This window comes from Tyto alba, unplaced genomic scaffold (assembly GCF_018691265.1).
Source record: "Tyto alba isolate M040663 unplaced genomic scaffold, T.alba_DEE_v4.0 Super-Scaffold_1, whole genome shotgun sequence".
NCBI lineage: Eukaryota > Metazoa > Chordata > Aves > Strigiformes > Tytonidae > Tyto > Tyto alba.
This window is the reverse complement of record NW_024881261.1, coordinates 4,534,004-4,554,062: the sequence shown is the minus strand read 5'-3', so window position 1 is coordinate 4,554,062 and position 20,059 is coordinate 4,534,004. Positions and strand designations below refer to the sequence as shown.

Sequence of the window (20,059 nt, the reverse complement as noted above, 5' to 3'; positions counted from 1 at the left end):
AGTGCCAGTATCATTTTATTCTTGTCTGCTTTTCCTGCTGAGGGCTGAGTGAACGTTCAGCAAAACACCTCCTTTTACTGCACAAATACAGCAACTCCAACTGGGTAAACCTCTCACTCTGAATTGAAACACCACAGGGAGGCCTGGGGAAAGCAATTCGCCTGTTTAAAGAAATATTTAAAATTTTGTCTCAAACCTCCACCTTCTCATTTGTTCAATTCCAGTGCTGTGAGAAGGAAAGCCTCTTTTTTTTTTTTTTTTTTTTTCTTTTTTTGGCTGTCCCTTTATCCCTATCAGTCATACTCTGACAGCTACGAATTACTTGGCATCTGCCACATGAAAGATATAGGAATACTTTTTAGAATCCCCTTCACACGAGGTTAGCCACAAGAGTGCACAGCACAAGTTACACATTGAGATAGTGCCCAGAAATGAGACTGAAGCTTGTGATGCATTTTTGTACTGGTAAAGACCAAAAACAAGCCCCCAGGAGTCACAAACTCCAAAAATTCTACACCTAGCAGTAAACTCTTAGCTTAAAGCTGAGCTTCTGGCTCCATCTGCTGCCAGAACGGTGGAAAAGATGAAACGGGAACAAGAAGCAGCTACAGCTTAAAAAAAATCAAAAATAATTAAAAAAATGAAAGACACAAGTAAGGCCTGTTTTTCTACTTAACTAATCCACTAACATTGCTGTTAAAAGACAAACAAAACAGAGATTGCTTCATCATGGAAAATTCTAACAGGTTCAAGATGTGCAGCTCTTTACCAGGTCATGACCAAGAGGCATTTGGGTCCTATTAACTAATCTATTTTGGTAATTTTTAACTTTAGAAAATACCGTTTGATGACATAAATACATGTTTTTGCAGCTGAAAAGGAGCCCAGATAATGGGCAATGTCATAAGTCTGGTTCCCAAGATTGCCAGCAGGAAAGGAGAGAGAAAGAAAAAAAAAAAAAAAAAAAAAAAAAAAAAAAAAAAAAAAAAAAAACCTGCATTATGTGCTTTCCTATCTCCCCACTGTTCACTGTGTTGCTCCTGCCTTTCGGTGTTTCACACAGTGCCTTTAAAACTTGGTTTACATTTATCCATAGACAGAGTAACTTTTTTTTTTTTTTTTATGCCAGTATATATTCCATGATTTCATGCCAAAAACCACGCACACTTCTCTTGCCAAAGTGCACGGGTACCCAGCACAATTGGGCATTATTTCTGCAAACAAAGCTTCCAGTGAAGCCAAGGGCTGCCCTGAGTGCCCGAGGAATGCTGATTTGGCTCTTGGGTGCTTAGATTACCTCCCTGTGTTTGCACAGCACTGAACGCAGAGTCACCATTCATCTAGAAAAGCATTTCATATACCTGATGCAAAGAAACATCAGAAGCTACTTCACAAAAATACGTGCAGGTGATACGATGGAGACAGATTAAGCTGTTCCAGCCAAATGCTTATAGCAATATTTTGTAGATACATACGTATACCTTTGGAAGATTTTATTGCTGTATAGCTCTTGTTAAAGAAACCTGAACCCTCTGGATAGGCAATACAGACTTCTTTCAAGTACCATTTTAAAAATAAATTTCAATTACACCAGCAAAAAGCATCACCAAAGAAATGCCATTTCCACAGTCACATCTCTAATACAAAGAAAAGCACTTGAAAAATACCAGAAAGGTACAGAAAGGGCACCCTCTGAGCTTGTTTTTCTCACCTCCTATAAAGTTACGATGCAAAAAACAAGCTCACAGTATTTTATGAAATGTCATATATTTGTTTTGCCCGTTTCAGTGTATATATTACACTCATTTTTAAATTCTTTTCCGTTTGGTCTCCTTCGAATTACACTTTGCTCAGGACCAGTATTTGCCTGCGCTATATACACTTGAGCAATAAGTGGAACAAGTACAAACCTGAAAGCACTGAATTTCTGGCACTAAGCAGGTAAGGGCACTTTAGTTGTCTACATTTTTTTGGTAATAAAAACCTGAAGAAAACGTCTAAGGCTAATTAAGATCCCAGACAACAAAACCAGAGACTGATTTACAACCACATTAGTTATACAAGCAGCTGTATTTGAGTTTGAGAGGTTTAAGCAGTGTCACTGACAATTGGCCCAATCCCAGTTTATGCTTGCTAGAAGAAAGACAAAAAACACTTTTCATGATAAAGCAAACCCTTCTTTTGCCCCGTTTCTCAAAACGGGAACAGCATATCAAAGGCAGATGATCATTCTGATAGCCTATAATTTTGCCACTTTGCACACTAAGGGAGGAAGAAATTTCACATCTCCTTTGGCCATTCCAGCTCTTCCTGCTATCTCCCTGACAACTGCCACGATGTTTTTTATTGTTGTTGAAGCAGACGTTAACTGGAGACAGGCTCAATGTCTGGGAAAGAGAAGTCCTGGGTTCTTCTCTTCACTCCCAAAATAATATATATAATTCTGGACTTGTTCTGGCATTTGAACTGTAATTAAACCAGTCAGAAAAGCCTTTGCCTGCTTCAGCTCCCAGGCTGCAGTCACACACCCTGGCCCTTGCTCTGCCTCCCGCCCCGTTAGTTTTTCACTTTTTTTGCACGCAGTTTTCACCCCTTTCCACAGTTTTGCGCGCAACAGTGCTGTCTCACAAGCGCGAGCAGAGTTTGTCCCACCCCCAGAAGGACAGACAGCGACAAACCACCGTGTCAGTGCGTGATGCATAGCGTGTCTTGAGGCTCTGACCATGCCTACGAGCTCGGGGGACTTTGACATCGCCAAACCTGTTCCTGAATTTCCAAGCTGCTTGGGCCGGTATCACGCACCTACCTACCTCGCACGGGTAGCTGGGGCTGTGGGAACAACGGGTTGAGAGCAAGTCAGAGAACTTTCAGGTTAAAACAGAAAATTCCTCAATTACCCCGTCGTTAAATAAGGGCAATTTAGGATGGCAGTTTTTAACTTGTCTTCAGAAAGGCTATACATACCTTGATTTTCGCTAGCTTGCAAACAAATTGGCTTTATGAAGCAATCATAAGATGAATAAAAAGCCCAGAAATCAGTCAGCAGTGGTCTGCTGTAGAAAGAGAAAAATTTCTCAAGTTCCGAGTAGTCTTGACCTGGTAAATCTGCAACCAGCAAGTGGGTTGGACGAGAATAGAGCTCAGACTGATCGCTGCAAGCCAGAGAAATATTCCCAGTAATAGCGGATGAAAGTCTGTAGACCAGACCACAGAACTTTACATGCTTGTAATTCTTGCTTATTACGTGAATAAAAAAAATGGGGGGAAACAGCTTCAAAGCTGTTCTTCAAAACAACTTGCACAAAAGGGAGCCTGGGAGAACAGGCTGAGAGATAAAAATACGCTACTGCAAGAAAACCCAAACCACAACACTGGAGCATAAAGTGCAGTGCAGCCCGTGAGCCATCTGAGCTAGTCTAGCTCTACGTGGCATTAGTGGGGGCACAGACAGAGCAGTGAATCACAGAACAGCCAGGGCTCTAGAAAATGTCACCTCAGGAAAGAATTAGAATTTATCTAGAGAAGGAGCAATGACTGAAGCAGTAACAATAACGAACTTCAGGTATGTAAAAGGCTGTTGCACAGAAGGAAAATAACCTGTTCTCTGTGGCCTGACAGACACTATAAACGGCCAGCAAGAGGACAAACGGAGGATAGGGTAGGAGACTTGCTAACAGTAAGGACAGGGAAGCACTGAAACAAAGACTGGAGTCTTCTGCCCTACAGCCCTCCCAGGCAAACAGCCTAGCTGTATGTCATCTGGGGATGTACGGAGCAGGGGAACGGACCTGATCATCTCCTTCACCCTTACCAGCCTCATTACTCTACAAAAGTAAACTTTCTGGCTGCTATGGCTTTTTTGGGGTTTACCTTTTGGTCTCTGAAAGGACTCCAGTAAATGCTGTTTACATTACGGTTTCTTTCAGTAATTTCACTCCTTTCCAACCAGATTACATAAGCACAGCTTCCAGAAATGCCAAACTTCCTAGGCAACACCCTTCTGCATTTTATTCTTATTGCTAAAACCAACAGTCACAGTGACACACTACCCCATGCAAGAATGAGGCCTTTCCAAATTGAAATCAGTCTTACTTCATCCACAGCAGATGATTACTCATGTTGCCTCACCCAAAACAAGGTAAATGGTTCTGTGATCCTACACAGCACATTGATTCATTTCCATAAACTAAGCTGCCCATAAAATATCTAGGGATTATTTACCACTTCCAGTTATGTGACTACACTTAACCCCTATGCTCAGCAAACTGAACACTTCGAATTAACAAGATTTAGTCTCAGCTAAAACCAGCTCGGTTAAGAAATATGAAAAAACAACCTAGTGCAAGAATAGCAGCCAACTCAACTGCAGACAGAACACGATACTGGCAGCATCCAAAGGCATGGAAGTGCAGAAGCACTCACCCTATAAAAAAGCAGAGCAGAAGCTTGCATATATTGATTGATAGAAATACAGACTGCTGCAAAGGCAGCACTTGCTGGGGCTCTGGACAGAGGCAACAGCAAGTTTCTGTGGGGCTCTCTCTGAACACACATTTTAGTTGCACATGAACATTTATTTTGATGCAAGGCATGTTTTAATATAACCATCCAGATTACAGAAAGTTTTATAACAGTAAAAACAAATCTATACGGTCAGATCTATTTTACAAGATCGCAAAGCCAAACAGTGAGACCAGTCTTGAAAACAGCATCTCTTGTCATACAATCAAAATATTGTACATACAGAACATAGCTCGATGCTTCTCAAGTTCACCAGCATAACACCCAGTTTGTCAAACCTTCAGCATTAGAAGTTTTTTCTAGCTACAAATGAGAAACAGACATTCATCCATAATGACAAGTGCTTCCATCCTACAGACATTTCACCAAGGGTCAAAATGCCAAATGTGATATTTTAGAGAGTGATATGAGAGTGCAAGACCACCCTTATTGAAATATATATAAATTACACTTTAAACTTTGGCCAAGACTTTCAACAATTAAACAGTTTTCTACACATATCTCCCCTCAAACATTCGGACTTAACTGTTCAGCAGGTACACAACTAGATGAACAGAACCTCACCACTTTATTTTCAAGTATTCCAAGACTGGAAACTCTTTGAAATCATTCTTTATTTTCTTCAGAGCCATTATAATTTACAGACATAGCTATGTTTTTAAGAGTCAAGTCCTCAGATAAAAAGAATGAGATGCTCGCTTCAAGAGCAGGCCTTCATCGCACGTATTTCAACACACCACCTTGGGTCAGTCAGCAGATACACTTTAAAAGCCATGTGTTCAGAAAGACAGAATGGTCTTATGAATTATTTCGATGCATTCTCTGATTTCATCCTCCTTAATCACGAGTGGTGGTGCCAGCCGAATGATATCACCATGCGTAGGTTTGGCAAGAAGTCCGTTATCACGAAGCCGCAGACACACCTTCCAGGCATCGTAGTCTACAATCACAGGAAAAAGAAGACACTTACACTTACACTACACAAGAAGTGGCACAATTGAAGCACAGGGTATGTGGGATCAGACTGTAAACTGTTTGCCACCTGGCAGTGAAAAGCTGACGTGCTTTCCTTCTCGCAAACGAAGCGGTCGCTCCGGAGCACCTGAGCAACTCCCCGGAATTCGCAGTGAACACAAGGCTGCTGCAAAACTGCAGCTGGTCTGCAGGGACTCACAGGTTTGCCTCAAGCACGCCGAGTTTGACTCCTATTTGGCCACCTACTGCCATGTAGCAATAAATTTAAAAGGGGGAACCACGCGAAGGGGAGGCAAGAGAACATCTGGACAGGACTTCAGACAAGGTTACACGTATGCCTGGATTTCAGTGCTTCACACACAAGTCTTAAGAAATTATCACACCTCCCCACAGCACTTTGTCACTTAGCATATTCATGAGAAAAATAATTGTCTGCTCTGGCTTCTAAGCAGTCTTCTTATATAGTTCGAGCTGTTAAACCCTAGAAACTTGTTCTCAGTCATTAGCTTTTTCCGTTCTTGTACCCTCCTGTCTTCATTGCACTGTCCTGGAAACAACCAACCTCAGCCAATCCTCCCATAATCTGACAGCAACTAGTGTTCCAGATGTGACCAGTTTTCATCCAATGAGGAGACAAAAGGGTATTTGTTGGGAGCTAGATTCACCATCAGGTTTGAACATTATCAAATCACAGAAGAATTCAAATCATTTAAAAAGAAGTTGTTCAGACTTACTTAGTAAAAAACCCTCTGTTTTTAATAGCACAGTCACTTGAATAAATTTTCTACAGTACTACAGTACTACTATAGCCAAAGTCTGAACCCAGACATGATGCCTATAAGCCATCCCCCCTACCCCATTAAGATATTTTCCAATTTAAGTTGAAAAAATATTTTTTCATGTTGTGATTGTGCAGTTGATTTTATTTTCTTACCTTTGGTTTCCCGAATTACAATTGCATTTAACAGTCCTTTTCCTCTTACAGAAGTTACAATATCAGACGGTGTCTTCATGAGCTCGTTTCTTAGTATGTTACCCATTATTTCTGCATTTTTAGCCAAGTCTTCCTCTTCAATTACCTAAAGGGAAGTCAGATCTACAGTCAAACTGAAGGGCACTGCATTTGTGTGATGTACCACGCTGGAATGGATGACCAGTAACATTACAATTGCTGAGATACAAAAGCTGTTGCATCCAAAGTGTCACTGCAAAGGCTGCATATCCAAGCAGATTAGTATCAAGCCTTTACTCATTCATGTTTACAAGTAACAATAATCTCTCTGAAATTTTATTCGAAATTGACTGCTTTTCATTTGCCATTATTTACAAGTAAATGGTAAACCTCTGAAGACTCTTAATCTGTCCAGGTTCACATATTGGGTAATGATGAGGCTGAGTGACTTGAATTACATGTAGTCAATTACACAGTCACAGAATAATTAAAATATGGACTCTGGACAAGGCATTTTACTAGCTTCTGTTTGAGCTCCAGTAGCATATATGTGCTATCAAGCTCACAGAGCAGCAGCTTCTGCAATATGGTACAGTAAAATAAGCCAATTTAAAAATGTCTTTGTGAAATTAGTAAAACTATTTTACCAAATTTATTTAAGTGTCTTTAAACTCCCCATAGATTAATTTTATTTTGTCATTTAAGACATTAAGACCATAAGAACACAGAAATTAGGACACATTTCCAGTAAAGACTTTAGAATGTGTTTTATGATCTATGCAAACAGCTAATCACTACCAATTTTCCATTATTACTTAAAGCTAGATTTCTACTCAGAGCATAACAAATATTATCAATTATTTAAGCAAAGATCCCATCAGCGTGACACCCTTTTTCCTTTGCAATCCAAATCTCTCTTACAACACACAAACCTCCAGTGCTGCCATTGCAACTCGACAAGCTAATGGATTTCCTCCATAAGTAGATCCATGTTCACCAGGCTTAATGGTCAGCATAACTTCATCATCACATAGTACTGCTGAGATCTAAAATGGGAAAGTCAGCCAATTAATTTACATATATATTTAGAACAGTAACAATAACTATCTCTGCAGCAAACTTTTCCTCAGGGCTCAGCAAAGAGTAATTTTCAGCCTATAGTGAGAAATTACATTTACATTCCCAGCTCTGTACAGAGGAGAGCATACCCGACAAAGAACAATCCCTTAAATACACTGAGCTATAGTGGCAACATATAACATCTAACTACAGTTGAAAGCTATTTCTCCAAACTGAATATTATTTTAAGTTTAAACTTCAATACTCTGGTTAACAACTCAGAAATACATTCAATTGGCCAAAACAGTTCAAGGCATGTTGTAATTTCCAGCTTAATCAGCAGGAATTTAAGTCACTCCAAGAGGATAAAATCAGTCATGCGGGCATGCCAAACAAGTGAAATAATGCCAGTTGTTCAGAAATAGCTTTATAATATATGTTTTAACACACATCAGTATTTTTTATTCCTTTACAGAATCCATCTAGAAACTAATCACCGAAAGACTCTGATAAATTACTCTCCAGAGAGAGAACAAAAGACTAACCAGTAATTCCAGAACGAAAAGCTGGCCACAAGACACCTACTTTCCTGGTAGGATAATATCAAACTGAAGAAAACACAGATATATCAAATTTATTCAATTAATTAAGAAAGGCCAGAACACCTAAAAATCACCAGCCAAAGAAGATAGCATTTAATAACATGCCACCCTAACAAGTCAAGTATCAATATAGAAAATTCAGGATACTATACAGCCATTTCAGCTATAAAGATAATATTATGTATTCCATTATTTTCTTATGTATCTCTCACAGGTTGGACTATCTGGGTCCATAATCTTGTTAACACTGATTTCCAAGTACAACAAATGTCACATATATTGTTCTTCCAACTAGCAGACTTGCAATGTTAACTACTTAAAAATCATTATTTAACAAATGGATATTTCTTTGTTACTCACAGGATATAAGCCACCAGAAAGGGCCTTTCCAAGAAGAATCAGATCAGGTCTCACATTTTCATGGTCAACAGCTAGCATCTTCCCTGTTCTGGCCAAACCAGTCTGTATTTCATCAGCAATAAATAGAACCTTTATAGAGATAAAAAGAAGAAAATTCCACACATAACAGAGAATGACCTCCATTCCTGTTCCTAACTCCATTCAAACAATGCAGTGTAATTGCACACAATTAAGTGAAAGATCTTCCAGCTGCATTACACTAAGTACACAAAGGTACTTCCTTTACCTCCTCTAAACCTCCTGGAGACTTACATATTCTATGAAATGTCAAAATACTAACAAGTGAACATACTATCCTCTCTCTCAACATCTTTAGCATATTCTTTTCTACGTAAGCCATAGTCCACGTAGGGTTGGACACTGCCTGACCAAAATCTATCTGCAACATAACAACGAGTGGGATTTCCAAAAAGTTAAGATTCATTTAACTTTACTTCCAGTGCATCATTGGCACACTGACCTTTGGAAGCTTATGAAAATTGCCATTTTAGCAACTCTGCAAGTCTTGTAGTCTGGTATCTAAGTGTCTAAATAACTCTCAGAACCTAGATCCAAGTTTTTGATCTTGTTTTCCTAAGCTGCACTATCTTCACATACCACTATTTGGAAAGTAGCTCTTATTTTTTGAGGCAAGTATCACATCAGCAACGAAGATAACTTTATTCAATATATGTCAATACCTTCCTTCTGAAGGTAGAGAAGGGATTACGGGTAGGCACTTGCAAATTAAGAATCAGAATTCTATCGGAATAGAGACTACTGATTTTTAAATCAGACAGGCAACACCAAGGGAACAAAGAGCTGTAAATCAGCAGATTTTTTTTGTCGTTTTCCTTACATTTACAAAGGACGTGGCCTGGGCCTGTGAGAGAGGCTGACCAAAGTGGTCCTGGAATAAGAAGGCACGGCAGCCTGCTTGTGAGAAGTAGTGGTACCCAAAGACAACTGAGGGACATGGAGATATGTACAAACACATCTTCCCACCCTTCCAGAGACACTGAATGCAAGTCTAATTCAGCGTCTTCTCTAGCAGAGAACAGAAGTTATGGATCTAACATTCTGTTTTCAAAACTAAACGTTTCTTCGTAGAATTCAGGCAGGACATAATATTCAGAATAGGAGTCAGGAATGTGGTATGAAAGAGTATCTGAGAAAACGTTGAACAAAAGAACAAAATTACAAGACCTCTGCTCTTCAGAGATCTTAAAAGAACATTCATAAGCATATGACCATCTTCTTCAGTGTTTCATTCTGTGACCCGCTGCTGTTACTAACTCTTGGTAGCACTTATGTACTCCAGCAACAAGGTCCCTTGAAAGCCATGGTAGAACCACTGCAATAATTGGCTTCTGGCCCAAGAAACTTATAAAGTGAAAAAGAAATTAATAGTTAAATTAATTTAAAATAAATATAATTTTAAGAACATTCATTAGAAACTTAAAGTAGTGACAGCAATAAGAAACGGTGAAAAATGTGCACTGCTAAGTAGTACTTCCTGGTAAGGTATTGACAGGAAATACAAGAAGTATTCCTACTCTGTTCCACTAAAAGAAAAGGAAATTATTAAATAGTATATGAAGCCCTGTACCCTGCATAGGAGGATAACCTGACAAGATATGCCAGTAAACGCTGTGTGTAATGTTTAAGACACCTTGTTACAGCAAATTCCTTACGTTGTGTTTTGTGCAGAGGTCCCGCACTCCTGTAAGATAACCTTTGTCAGGAACAACCACACCTGCTTCACCTTGAATTGGTTCAACCATGAAAGCTGCTACATTGGGATCCTGAAGGGCTCGCTAGAAAAAGAGACATATGGATAGGAGAGACAAAAAGAAAATGCTTAACTCAGGTCAGCTTTAGAAAAAACATGTAGCAGAACCTAGCTCAAACCTTAATGTTCTTCCTCAAATGATCATAATAGTATCCATGTTGGGCAGTTATCCCTGAGTGCCATTTCAGTTCCAAAACAGAAGCCTATGTCATTATTTGCCTTGAAAAATCAGCTGGTGTGCTTGCTTGGGAAATTGCAAACCTTAAAAATTGCAAACCCAGACAAACAGGTTATCGGCTCAATTCACAAACTACCTCAGAAATACACTCAGTTTTGCATTACCCCATACACGACAAACAATTGCTCAATGCTTCCCCAGTACACCTCAAAAAAAAAAAAAAAAAAAAAAAAAAGAGGAGCCTCTCCAGAACAATTTTGTCACCATAAAGCAAAGTCCACAGCTACATTCTTGCACCATCAAGTTCTAAAAAGTTTAGAAGTCCACAAGACTCAAGAGATGTAATGATTCCCCACATGAATTTACTACAGCTTTTCTCAGTATTGCCCCATAAACAGAACTAATTCAGTTATCAGTCTGATGGACGTGGATCTAAGTTTCAGGTCTCCAGAGCATATTGAAAGCCTCAGTAAAGTTGGCTGAAAGCCACTAAATACTTACAGAGCTTGCACAATGGGCAGTCTTACATAGGTTCAGATGTGAGAAGTTTTTCCACATTGCAACTATAATACACTGAGAGACCTTTGTTTCCCCTAACCAAACTCCTAGGAGGCAAGCATCTCTGTCCTATAAACCCTCCGATCTCCACAGCCAACTCACTTGCACTAAGCAGACCCAACAGGCCCAGAGGACTAACCAACCTGTCACTCATGGAGACGATGTACCCAGACGATGGAAAAGTGGCAATGCCAACGTTCCTAGAGCTTCAGGACCATCTGTGCTTGTCTGGAATCCTCCTGCCTCCCAGGTCCCAAGTCCAGCACCCTATGGCTGCCATCAAGCAGCATCTACCCTTTAATACCTAAGCCCCACACTATAAGGGTGGGAAATTTTAGACTAATCAAAGTCAACCCTTCCCAACAGCTGGACAGGATGCATCTCAGAAAACCTAGGGAAACGCAGAATCACTAGCATTTCAGTAGCTTAAGTGAAACACCAGTCTAGCATGGTTTTAAGGATGCTGTGAAACTGGAAAGACTTGTTTGCGACTGCAGTGAATCCTAGTCATCTGGTCATTGAAGAATGCACAGCATTTCTGAGAAAAGCAGGTAAAGATATTAGTTTCAGAATCTAAGCCCTGACTTTGGAACGTATGTTACTGTTCTGAATTCCCTTACAGTTCATCTGCTGTTCTTTGTTTGTACCTCGAGCATCTTAGTGATGTGGGAATCAAACAGATTGTGCAGTTCTCCTTTTACATCCTAAAGCAAAACTGAAAATCAAAGCAGAATATACATACATTTCCTATAAGTAATTATAACATATATATTTCTTATATATGTCTAGATACATGTATCTAAATATCAAAGCATATGTTTCAAAGGATAAACTTCTGATTTCCCTGCCTTGCTATTTATCAAAGAGACACTGTAAAATGATTTCTTACAAGAGAACAAAAATTGTCAAATACCTCAAGAGCAGACAGGTCATTGTATGGGATCAGTTCGAAACCTGGCATAAAGGGTCCAAATCCATCATAGCTGGATGGGTCGGTAGAACTAGAGATAGCAGACATGGTTCTGCCCCAGAAGTTGCCAGCTAAAAAAAAAAAAAAAAGAGGCCAATTTTTACAAAACTGACTAAGAGCCAGAACAGTTTATAGGACATCACACTTTCCATTTGGTAATGCATTTTAGGAGTCGCCTAGCATTAGCACATTAGCATCCTTCTGCTAATTGCTAGCATTTTACATTGATGCCATAAATACATTGCGTTGCTGTATCAAAGCACATATAAAATCAAAAGATAATTATACTATAAGACCTGGCAAGTATACAAAATATAAACTTTGTTAATAGTCTGAAAAATTGAAAATAACTCAGGAGGATAACATCTTTAAGAAAGATGTACAGCTTTTACATAAATACTATTCATTAAATGAAGGAAAAAAAAGAATAAACACCACGCAGAATTTAGGTCCTAAAAATAAAGCTGCCAGTAAGCTTAAATCAAAAAATCTATTTCTGTGCATTTCAGAGTTCCAGGAGAACCCATTTATATATGTAAAAAATATTGTGACATTGCACTATTTCATATAGAAACACCAGTTAAAATGTCTAAGAACCAACTATCACCCAGACTATGAAATATTCATGTTAATAATTCAGTTAAATCAACATACTCTCAGCTAATCAATAATAACATGTTTAATAATACTAAGGAAGATTAACGGTTCAATGCCTTCACAGAACTACAAGCCTTTTCTTTCCCCCACTGATTTCTTTGTGTAACTGTGACCCTAGGAGTAAAGGATGTTTCCAATCTTAGGGAAATCCTGAAGTCAATTCTTACTGACGTAGCCAGCTCTCGGCATCCCCTCTTTCTAATTGCCAGTGTAAATAGCATTACAGTCTTCACCACAGCAATGTCTCCTACCAGAGCAACCGCTGCCATGCTTTGCTGAGTCACATGCTTATCACCTCAAGGTTATGTTCATGCAGTCCTCTGTATCCTGAGACAAAGCCCTGAGGACTGAATTACACGAAGCAGAGCAGTCTATCTGCTGACAGCAGGCTGGCTCCACCTTAGCACTCCAGTCTTCATACTGGCTCACTATCAAGGACAGAATCTCCCTCAATTTCTCTGGGCCGATGTTTAAAGCTATTTTTTGTTCCCACCCTAGCTATCCAAGAGAGCTTTTTTCTGCCAAAATGCTGGCTTCTGACAAGAGAAGGATTATTATTGTTTTTTTCCAACTATGTAGCACATAATTATATATTGTGGTTAAGGGGATAGGATCATAAAAATGAAGAGCATATCCAGTTTATCAAGATGAGAAAGAACTTACTAAAAGTTAATTGACTGAAGTGCAAAATAAGTAGGTATGGAAGAGAAGGAGGGAGAAATAAATATACTGGTTCAAAGAATTCCCAGAAGGAAAAAAAAAAAAAAAAAAAAAAAAAAAATCTAATTTAATCGGTCCTAGAAACCATATTGTAATATTAAACTAATGAATTTCAATTTATAAATGCTGTCTAATGACAATTTATGGTTCAACTATTACATGTACCAAAAGTCAGAAATAATATTTGCAGCTGTAGCAATTTAAAAAAAGTTAGTATTTAGTAGTAGCCTTTATTCTGGAAGATTTTATAAAATGCAGAACCACTGAAGGACATTAGAATCAACAAAAATACTTCCCCTATAACCAAAGAATACCAAATGTAAGTTGTTTGAATTAGACATAATTTTTTTTTTTTTTGGCAAAGCACAGTATCTTCTTCAGGGGCAGGCAACTTCTCCCCATTACAGTGCCAAGCAGAGCAGGCAGATGAAGAGAGAAAGCGTACCACGTATATAACCAGGACGTTGCAGGGCTCCATATTTACTCTAGCAATATTGCTTTTACCTTCATTGTATGATTGAGACTACAATATGGCTTTGCTGGGTTAATGCCAACTTCTGGAAGACCTTGAGAATGCAGAAGAAAACCACTGGTGGGGAAAACCTATGAGGGATGAAGGCTTAACCCAAATGTGGAATCTGAGTGGTGGCAGCAATTTGAGGAATTAATTCAAGAGAAAGGTATATAAAAATCAACCAATTGGGAAAAATATACTGCACTTTAACGCCGACGCAGCAGTTAAAAGAGCATGGAGGACTGAATGCACTTTTCATGTGACTTCAGGCAGCCACTCAATTTTTGACAACTAAAAAGGTTAAGTAGTACAAATAAGGTCCACTTTTTATATTCAATTGCTGTTTACAAAGCTTTAGAAACCATCGTATTAGCTATGGTTTCCTTCCTGGGTTTAAGTTCATTGTTTCATTTCCCTTGCAAAACCAGACATTACAAGCAGCTCCTGATAAAGCACAACTATCTGGGTATCGGTCAGCGGGTGGTCAGCAATCTCATTGTGCATTACCCATTTGCACTTTCTATTATTGTTACTGGCTTATTTTGTTTCAACTATTAAACTGTTTTTACTTCAACCTACGAGTCTCCCTTCATTCCTCCAACTCCCTCCCCTATCTCCTGGATGGGAGGGTGAGTGAACAGCTGCATGGTGCTCAGCTGCCCTCTGAGCTCAAACCACAACAACGTTACATTTAAAAAAAATATTTATAATTCATTGTAACTATTTAAGGTTAAAATCAAAGAGCCAGAAGCATACACAGAATATTTTGTCAACAGAATATAGTTTAAAATGAACTTCACAATTTAGGAGGAGACACTTAGAGAACTTTAAGGTCCTGCAAAGACTGCTGTAGCCACAACAGTAACTTTTTATCACAATCACTGACTGCAGATATGTGAGTGCAACATAACCTGTTAATAGGTTGAGATTTTAGCTTACAGTATTAAAATATGAAAGCTTACAGAGGTCCTCAACAGACTTATTTCAGTGTAAAAACTGAAACATTAAGAATACTGCAGAGGAATTGCCACAGCTATAGGAGAAAAAAAGAGTGCTACATCCAGTGTCTAGAGCTCTCTTCTTCCTCAATACGTCAACTCGTAACACACACCTTACATACCTGCAAAAATAATTTTTGCTTTGTATTTTGGAATTCCTTTCACAGTGTATGCCCACTTCCGAGCCAATTTACAGGCAGTTTCTCCAGCCTCCACTCCTAAAACATAAAGCAGTACCATTATCACACTTCTACTCGAGGCAGGCCATTGATGCAGTACCAAATGTTACAAAACCATTGAATCTCACAGACAAGAAATAAAATTATTTTTTTACCTGTGTTCATTGGAAGAACTTTGTTATAATTGAACATTTTGGTGACAAACTCCTCATATTCACCAAGTACATCATTGTAGAATGCTCTGGATGTAAGGGTCAGTTTTTCAGACTGAGCTTTCAGAGCGTTCACAATCTTTGGGTGACAGTGGCCTTGATTAACAGCACTGTAAGCACTCAGAAAGTCAAAATACTTTCTACCTTCGACATCCCACACATAAACACCTAGGAAAATAAAGGCATGGTCAATACATAAAATGAAAGAAGACATGTGATAGTACTAAATGGTATAAGCTAAGAGCTACATCACCACTTGGTCAAATATAAATGGTATTCTCGCTGTTCCGTAGAGCATACCAGAGAGGCTCTCTAAATAGAAAATAATCTGGTGACAAGGGCAGCATGAGCAACAAACTAGTACAGTACAAACAAATGCCGAGTGAGGAATCAAGAAAGGAATAATTTCAAAAGAAAGCTGTCATTCCACTAAGTAGTAATATGAGAATATTATTTCCCCTCCAAGTCCCTGTTTTGGGTTCTAAAAAGCAGACAGAGAAAAATACTTTTGTAAGAGAATTAATAAGAATTGGAGGTCATAAAAGGAAGAACAAAACCAACAGAACCCAAATGGTCTCAAAACTTAACTGACAGCTCTGAGCTGTCAAAACATGTACTGATAAACTACTGGATCACTACGCTGATAGCATTTCAATAGCAACACATAGAATTTAACCTGCAGAGCACAAGAGCTCTTTAAACATAATTAAAGACCAGAGTATATTTAAATTAAGGAATAATATTGGAATAGCACACAAGGACTTAAATAGGGTTTCAATGCACCTTTTCATTAACATTAAACCTCTCCCCACAAGGTAACAGAAGAAACAAAGTTGCTTGAAATTTTCTTGCTGAGTTATTCTGAATTATGAAGATTATCAGAACTTGGATCTCTATTTAGATAAATAATTTTAAGAGAGACTACAATTTTATCATGCAGACTTATGCATAATGATCCAGTTCTCTAACCAGCAATCAGCTGTCTTTATTTCATCAATTATCTCAGTCCCACCCACCCCACTTCCCAAAAAACCCCCAAAGGTTCAGAAACTGATGAAGTCAAAATACATTATGCCACGATCCCATCCCATCTACACCACCCATCCAAACATAAATAAAATACCTTTTCCTTTTTCCAGAGCAACAGGTAGTGGGTGATAATTGTGGGCACCATATTTAGCCTCACGTTCAAATATGAAATCAGAGGACGGAGGTCCTTGAATGGTTTTTTTAGTAGCAACTGAGGTAGCAGAACTCAGCGAAGCGTGAACACCTCGACAGAGAACAGCAAGGCTGCGAGAATGGGTTAGCTTGGAAAACATTATTGACTTCAGGTATGCTGTTACAGATCTAGGGGGAAAAAAAAAAAAAAAAAAAAAAAGTAAGTTAATAATTAGCACTAGGAATACTTCAAAAGAAATGACGCAGTTGAAGTGTTTTTACTGCCAGGATTTCAGGTTCCTCAACTCTTTTGCAATTCAATCAAGAAAGATTATATGAAGTATAAATGAATGCAGTACTGACTTCAAATAAGTAATTTTTCTATTTTACTGTGCACTCACTGTAACAAAAAGAAAACTGTGTGACTCAGTCAATGAACTAGTCACATAATTTTTCCTATAGGTGTTCCTTTTTCATAGTGTCTTAAATTGGGACTAGATTTATTAATATAAACCACAATAAGAAAGCTAAGTCCATCAAACTTCTTGTGCTATTGAAAGCCTTCCACCTAACAAAGATTTCCATAAAACAAATCTTGTCACAAAATCAGAAAGTAGATAATATAATCTAGGAAGGAAGCACCTGACCCAAAATAATGTTTAGCTGATACTATTATCAAATTGATAAAGGATCCAATAGTTTTAACTGAGGTCAGCTTTAAGAAGCAGAATTTGTGACTTTTTATATAAATTGCATTCTTGATTTTAAAATGTTGCCACCTACACATAAAGCAGTCACTGCTAATAGCGCTTTAAGACCATCAAAAATTACATGGAAAGTAGTAGTATGCCAGATAGTAACGATCATTATAGCACCCTGTATTTTCTTAGTAAAACTTAGCAATTTCCCCTGAATACATAACCCTGTACTATTAACATCTAAGGATAATCCGAGGGTAGAATTTCACGAGACATACACTTGCATTTCCTCCCTGTGCCTTCACCTCAGTCAATGTAAAGATACGTCCCAGAGAAGGGAAACTGAGTTGGCGTTTTAGAAGTTGTTGAAGCAAGCTCTCCTCACAGCACCCAGTCCTGGGAACAGCAGAGAGCCACCAAGGAAACTGATCGCTTTAGCAAGACCTAGAGTTCTCAAAGCTCAAGTTTCTAGTCTGGCAGAACATCACACTTATAAACTGGCAAAAGGTTTAGCCCACAAGGAAGATCACAGGTTACAGTGGCAAGTACTATGATTATCAAATGCAGCCTCCTTTGTAACATACTCCATAGCAAACTGAAGAGCTAAGTAGCCTTGACTGCTGCACTACCTAACAACAAAAGAATACTGCAAAACTTAACCAAAATGTATTTATTAAGTATCAACAGGAGAATGCAGGGATGGTTTACACAAGGGTGGTGTTATTTCAGGCTGCTTGCAGAGACAGAAATATTAAGTCATGGATTAATTCTAAATTCATTTTGGAAAAGGTCTGCATACTGGATAATGTGTCACCTTAAACAGAGAGGCATTTCCTTCAGCGGACTCCTCAGATATTACACTGCTGCTCCTCACTTCTAAGCAAAGCCAGAAGACTATTTTCTCTTCTCAAAAATCAGCTATCAAAATCTAAGTCTTTCAGAAAAGTCAACAGTCTCCATTCCAGCAAGAGATGAACTGCAGCTTCACAGCTCTGGGCATTTTATCAGCTATCATCAACACCACTAAATATCAGCCATTTGTGTTAATACTTTTCAAGACTTCAAAGCTTTTGCAAATATAAAAGGCAAATACTTCTCTGTGCAAGAAAAATTTCTGACAGAAACTCAGCTCAGCTGTGCCACTCAAAATGACAGCTTGCTTAACTTGTAAAATTGAATTGGTCTGTGACATCCTGGCCCCTGGCACACCTCCATGGCAGAGCAGCTAATTCTATCACAAGCTTCTGTATTTTTGGAGATTTTCCAGACATTCCTGAAATGAAAGCTGTAAAGAAATGAAGCTCTCATCCGCCCTGCATCAGAGAGCCACCTTTCTGCATGAAGAATTAGAGACCACCAATTTGAGGTTCTTCTTTTACTTCTCTCAGGTTGGAAGATACTAATCAAAAAATTTTAAAAGGACTTGCACCGTCAAAAGGAGAAATGCCCTGCAACGTATGCTAGTAAGGCCACGTCATTTTAGCCAAGGTGTGGAAGATTACATGGGGTAGGGCTGAGTGAAGCTGAGAATTATGGATGCATCTAGAATTAAAAGGTGAAGAAAAATCTGGTGTTGACGGTCAGCAAGACAAGATGAACAGAAATTTCAGGAAAGAGGAGGGACACAATGCGGGGGGAGGGAAGGGAAGAAAAAAAAAAAATAGCGAACAACTAACTTATTACCAACTGTGAGGAAGTAAGAAATATGATCACGCCCTGCAGCACCAGAAGCCAGGGCATTTCACCAAGTGGAAAAGGTCTTGCATCAGAACAGAAAAGCTCCTCAAAGCACAGCTGCAAAACATACTTGAACAACTTTGCTCAACTATTGAGTAAGAATATCCAAGCAAGAGCACCGTGCCTGCAGACTTCACGGGTCAGCTGAAGGGCCGTATACACTGAAATACGCCCCAAGGTAGATGTCGTGTGTTATCAAATACGTGTGAAACACTCAGATTCACGGTGATACAGCACAGAAGAATCCACGCCGCGCCGCAGCCTTTAGCAACTGAATAGAAAAGAGGGTGAACATTCAAGAGGACAAGCTGTAGCAGGAGGGGTGTCGGTCTGGACAGCCCAAACTACCTTTCAGATTACCACCCCAGCAGAAACAGCTCAGGACCTCGACTGGCGGACAAGAAAGAGCAAGAAACCCAGCGGAGAAATACCCGCCCCACCTCCCCCCCCCCGGCCATCCCCCGGCCAAAGCCGGTACCGCGGGCGGCAGCGGAGCTGCCAAGGGGCACGGAGACGAACAGCGACGCTCCGGCGGCAAGGCCCGGCCCGGCCCGGCGTGCCCACCCCTCGGGGGGCAGGTTGTGCCATCCCCCGCTCCCCCTCAGCGGCAACACGGGGGGTTGGGGGGGGGGGGGCCGAGCCGGCGGTGGCCCGTCCCCGCGGCCTCGGGGCCTGCTGCGGCCTTGCCCGCACAGCCGGCGGCCTCCCCCGGCACAGCCGCTGTCCCGCGGCAAGGCGGGGCGGGCGGGAGGCCGGGGATCGCCCTCCCCGCCCCGGGCCGGGCCGGGTCCCCGCCGCGCTGTACCTGCCGCCGCCGCCGCTGCTTCTCGTCCCGGTGCCCGCGGGGAAGAGGCGGGAGGGCGGCCGGCGGCGACTGTCACCGCTCCGCGCTGCGCGGCAACGCCCCGCCCCTTCCCCCGCCCGACGTCCCGCCGCCGCCGATTGGCTAACCGCCCGCAGATTGGCCGCGGGCACCCCGCGCTCAGCCAATCACCCCGCCCCAAGGTCCCGCCCCCCCCCAGCCGCCGGCGCTCTCCCCTCTGCGCCACCGCCTCCCTCGCTCCCTGAGGCCCGGGCCGGCTCCGCTCGCCTCTGCCGGATCGGGCTGCGGGGGCCATTGTTGCACCTGTAGAAATCCCCCCTCACACCTCGAGGGGCTGAAGCCCCCGACCCTGCT

The 20,059-nt window shown here is 40.5% G+C and overlaps 1 protein-coding gene across 2 annotated transcripts; it reads right to left on the bottom strand.

Annotated features, from left to right (window-relative positions):
- Window positions 1–4,553: 4,553 nt before the first annotated feature.
- On the bottom strand, window positions 4,554–19,808 carry OAT (ornithine aminotransferase). 2 transcript variants are annotated; one of them, XM_042790679.1, is made up of 11 exons: window positions 19,688–19,808; window positions 19,599–19,602; window positions 16,410–16,638; window positions 15,230–15,454; window positions 15,018–15,113; window positions 11,950–12,077; window positions 10,203–10,325; window positions 8,470–8,598; window positions 7,381–7,494; window positions 6,431–6,575; window positions 4,554–5,461 (listed from the first exon to the last, which is right to left on the bottom strand). In XM_042790679.1, the coding sequence occupies exons 3-11, from the start codon at window positions 16,606–16,608 to the stop codon at window positions 5,301–5,303; spliced, it is 1,320 nt and encodes a 439-aa protein (XP_042646613.1). In that variant the 5' UTR covers window positions 16,609–16,638; window positions 19,599–19,602; window positions 19,688–19,808; the 3' UTR covers window positions 4,554–5,300. The 2 variants fall into 2 exon arrangements, with proteins under 2 accessions (XP_042646613.1, XP_032844614.1); XM_032988723.2 differs by lacking the exon at window positions 19,599–19,602 and having other exon boundaries at window positions 16,410–16,636; window positions 19,688–19,798.
- Between the last annotated feature and the right edge of the window lie 251 nt (window positions 19,809–20,059).